Raw genomic sequence first — 4939 nt, forward strand, 5'->3', positions numbered from 1 at the left:
CCCCCCTCCCAAAAAAACTTCAAAACCTCTCAATTTGGATCCCTAAACTTTCAATTGCAATCAATTTGAATCATTCCGTCAGATTTAAAACGTTAAAAGTGAGATAATAACACATTTATACCCCTGAATTTTTATAAAATTTCAAATTTACCATTAATTCCAAATTAAATTTTTTTTTAAAAAAAAAAAAAATCAAAGATATTTTGGTCATTTCAAGGATAAATCAAGGAAGTTAACCGCTAAATCTGACGGAGGGGTTTAAATTGACTACAATTGAAAGTTTAGGGGTTTAAATTGAGAGGTTTTGAAGCTTGGAAGGGGCCTTCTCAAATCGTGTAGTAATTCAAGAGTCTAAAATGAAGTTACTCCTAATTGTAATTGTCCAAGCTTGTTCATAGACTATTCCAATTGACAACCTATTACCCATGTCAAATTCCAACAAACAACTCCCTCAAACTCCAAAATAACTATAGTAAAATCACATTTAAGAAAGCTTCATAACTCAGAATTACTCATCACGCATATGAAACAACACAACCACCTATTCAGAAAAGTTGACCCTAACAACATTTGAACCATATCCAACTCAATGACTTGCCCGTTCGTGAAAGCCCGCATAAATTGATCTATCTATGGCCACATATAACAGTCTCCCACGTACCTGTGCGGAGTTTATAATGCTCCGCTTGAGTGGAAAGAAATTTAGAGGAAAATACCATCCTCAGCCCCTTGTATTCGTTAGTTGTGTGGCCAAAACCCAACCCACCAGCAGAAGTTTTCATAAAGGAACAGAGCACAATTGAATGAGAATGTGAAGTTCCTTGCTCCGTCCAGATGGGAAGAACACAGCACAATTGAAAATTGCTTTTGCATTCCACATAAATTACATGTCACCCACAAGCAATTTCATGATTGTATCAAAAAATTACATCATCATCTTTCTCACCGACAAATAATTAATACCCAAAAAAAAACATCATACATCTGAAGTTCAATGAAATAAACATCTGATACGATTCAATAAATGAATCTTTCATAAAATGAGTAAAGACTTAAATATTATCTTATCAAAGAAAAGAAGGTAATGATCAAATAAAAGCAGATGGTCTTGCTCTTCCATATGTTCCTCTGTCTTTCATAGTTGTTAATTGTTGGTCACCCTTGCTAGTGAAAAGCCTGAAAAGATAGCAAATATGAGATTTGAAGAGGTTGTAATACATTTCAATTTATTGACCACTCAAGGAATTGCATTGCTAAACATAGTTGTTATGCACAAATACATATAAATCAAAAGATTAATAACTTAATTCCAGGCTGAATATTCAAATGAAAAGATTATTACAAAAATTGCATATTAATTAAAGTTAACAATTGAAATGCAACCTCATGCTCAAGCAACGTGACAGTTATATGAACTTAAATGAACCAATAAGCAACAAGACATTCATAAGTTATTGCTTCAAATTTACTAAAAATGATGTCATAAATTGATAAATAAGAAATATCATGCTTCTAACCTTTTCTTCGTAGATATTCAGATCTATTTTGCTTTGCTTTGCTTTGCTTAGCCTTCTCTCATGATGTCATGCATATCTTCTTTTCTTTTCTTTTCTTTTCCTTTCTTTGACTCGCACCACCGGCATTTCCTTGAATAAGTTTGGCATGTTTGTATAACATTTACGTCATTGAGTAAAACAAGACTTTCAACGAAAGTATTCTTGGCAAAAAGAAATCCCTCGGCTTTAATTTCTAGATTAATAAATTTATGTGCCTTAGGATCATATAAGACCAGCTTTTTTTGCCTTACCCACAAAATCCTTTCGTTGTTCTTAAAACTGAACATCGACCCTAAGTACACATTCTTTAAATCAATAGTAAATTGTTTAGTCCAAGACTCTGCTACGCCATATTCCTTCATTAACCAAATGCTGCAGCTGAAATGAATAAATTCTTGCCGGTTATACTCCATTAAAGAAAGCAATCCACCATAAACCCCAATTTCAGCATAATTCTTCTTCAAACTACTTATAAGATGATCCGGAAACTTCATCACTTGGAATTCTTCATCACAAATATGAAACAGCACAACACCAAATTCCAATTCAGTACCGGAAGATGGCCAACCTCTTAAATGATTTCCAAGCCAGTGGATTGCCCCATTAACTAAAGCCTGCATACATGCATATATAGTATACTTAAAATCGTCGGCAACCTTAACCGTCTTCCAAGTGCCTGTGCAGAGTTTATACAGTTCCGCCTTAGGTGAAAAGGATGAGTATCGTCCATAGACTATTCTCACCACCTTGTAATCGTTACTTTTATGGTCAAAACCGAACCCATGAACACAGCGGCCTCTGTTGGCCGGTACATCAATGCAAGGTCGAGGAAGCGTGATAGACATTCTAATTGCAGGGTTCCAAAGAATCAGGGGCTCGAAACGATGGTCATCAATCTCATCTTTGATCATAGTCATAGTAAAAAGTATTAATCCTTTGCATTCAAGGGCGAAACTATACTCTCTATCTCTAATTTGGCATGGATATTCAAGTTTTTGAAACTTGTTGAATGAACCATCGATATGGTGTAATTGGTATTGTATCACTCCGTCTTTATCATTTTTCTCCTCCCAATGTAATAGGTGAGCATAATTGTCGGTGCTCTCACTATATTGGGTGTGCATGGAAATAAATCTGGGACTAGAGATGAAGGATTTCCATGATTGACAAACACCTTGGAATCGTAAAAGCGATTTGACGGGTAGTCTTACCAGGATTTCGTTCTGAAGATCGCGTGGAAGAAGCCGGTTTGACATCTCTGTGATTTTTTTTTTTTTTTTTCCCTTTTTGCTGACTTTGCGTTGCTGGGAGAAGACGAACACGGGAGAGGAACTTTAAAGATGATCCAAGAATGAAAGGAAAAGGATTGGCTCTCTGTTTTCACTCCTTAAAGAGACAAAAGCTATGGTGCGGCGCTCTCAAAAGAAGAAACAAAAAGACTCAGATTTCTCTCTCTACGCCGATGCGGCTCAACCAAAGTATATAGAGGACTCTTTGTTTTTATACAAGCCTTTTTTTAAGTCGGTTAAAACCAAAACACACCAAATCCAAAGGGAAAAAGGAAAAGTAAAGAGCCCATCTACCAAAGATTTATCCATCCACATCTTCTTGTGAAAGCTTTTTTGGAACCAAAGATTTATCATACATGTGTCATCTATAGAGTGGACGTTAAACTCCAGACCCGTGTAACATACCTCATGACACGGATCGGTTAAATTTTGGCTTCACCAGGGGTGTGGCCCGAAAGATTATTTGCACCCAAAAGAATTTAAACCTCAGACTTAATGATTATACTACCAAAATTTAAGGCTTTTATCACTTAGGCCAACCCCCGGAGTTATAATTTGTTATGAGAGTATAATTCTACAACAAAGAGATTACTTGCAAGCATGTATTTTATGAAACTTAAAGTTATCTTGTCTTTACCTTATCTTAGAGTAGAGTAGTTTAATAAATATCTTAAAAAATTAAAAGTTTAACTACTTAAAGGAGACTTAACTAGTTTCAATTGTTATCCATTAGTTAGCCGTTTCTTTGTATCTTTATCTTTATCTTTCCACTGTATCCTTATTTAAGGACACTCAGTTAATAAAGGAGAATCAGAAAATTAATCTTAAACATTGTGTTTGAAAAAATGATTTTAGGTTTGTTTAAAATCTAAAAGATTTATGTTCTCTCGGAACCTAATTTCTATTCTATTACATGTTTGCAAAATCATTCACATAACATAATCTTAATTATACATACGTCTTGATATGAGTATGATTTAGATTTCGTGATAGCACTTGATTCAATTTTATTGTTTGTTCTTAAGAAAGCGTGTTTAGAGGCCAACTTAATTTCCCCAACTTGATAGGCTTTCTATTTTTCTTTCTTCAATAAAAGAAAACCAAGTTGAGAAAGGGAATTTGTTAAGGGACAGATAGAAAAATGACCAAAAGGCAATTTTTTATTTGTTATTATTATTATTATTTTTTTATAATTGACAAAACCTTCATCTGTCATTGGAATTAATGGAAAGATTATTGGTAATGCATAACCATGTCAATAAGATCCATGTTGACATGCGACAAAAATTTTACATTGATTGTATGACCAATATATATATATAGAGAGAGAGAGAGAGAGAGCTTTAATTTGTAATCTTAATATATTTCTCGTTGAAATATCAATTAGAATTTCTAGTTCTGTCATCAACACATTCTCTCAAATCTATACCATTTTTCAATTTAATTTGTGTATCACAATACATCATCGTGGTATTTGCTCTTTCTCTTCGAAAAATAATTAATAAAGAAAAAAACATGAATCCATAATTAAGAAAATTAGTGTAGCGAAAAAGATAAACATGATTGAAAAACTAGGTTCTCAATACACAAATAAACACACTTTGATAATGATAAACTAAAATATTATTGATGTCCATTTTTTAATACAACTATTCCAAACTTATAGTGAAATTTTATAATCATGGGAGCTAGACCCACGACCATTAGGGGTATGACAAGGCTATGAGTCACTTGAAATATATTTTTCTTTTTTTTTTTATTTTTAAAATAAAACACGTGTTATTTTGGATAATTTGGCATCATCAACTAGAGGGGTGAAATTAAAAGGGGCTAAAACATAGGTCATGGGATACTGACGTAACAAATTTTTACAAAATAAATTCCTTAAAACACTAAACCCTCATTTCTAGAAACAAATTCCACATGGCATCCCTAAGTTTCCCCTTGAATTCATTTTTTTCCCCTACTCTAACTTGAATTAACTTTATTAATTAAATATAGACCTTCTACTCTAAGAGAGAGAGAGAGATAGGGGTGTCAATGCGGGCGGTTTTGCTTAACCGCTTAACCGTATTAACCGCTAACTGCCTAACC

At 33.6% G+C, this 4939-nt stretch overlaps 1 protein-coding gene across 1 annotated transcript; it reads right to left on the bottom strand.

Annotated features, from left to right (window-relative positions):
* Nucleotides 1–1088: 1088 nt before the first annotated feature.
* LOC132177261 (F-box protein CPR1-like) lies at nucleotides 1089–2812 on the bottom strand. Its single transcript, XM_059589511.1, has 2 exons — nucleotides 1857–2812; nucleotides 1089–1176 (listed from the first exon to the last, which is right to left on the bottom strand). The coding sequence occupies exons 1-2, from the start codon at nucleotides 2810–2812 to the stop codon at nucleotides 1089–1091; spliced, it is 1044 nt and encodes a 347-aa protein (XP_059445494.1).
* Nucleotides 2813–4939: the final 2127 nt, after the last annotated feature.

The sequence above is a fragment of the Corylus avellana genome, chromosome ca4 (genome assembly GCF_901000735.1).
Source record: "Corylus avellana chromosome ca4, CavTom2PMs-1.0".
Lineage (NCBI taxonomy): Eukaryota > Viridiplantae > Streptophyta > Magnoliopsida > Fagales > Betulaceae > Corylus > Corylus avellana.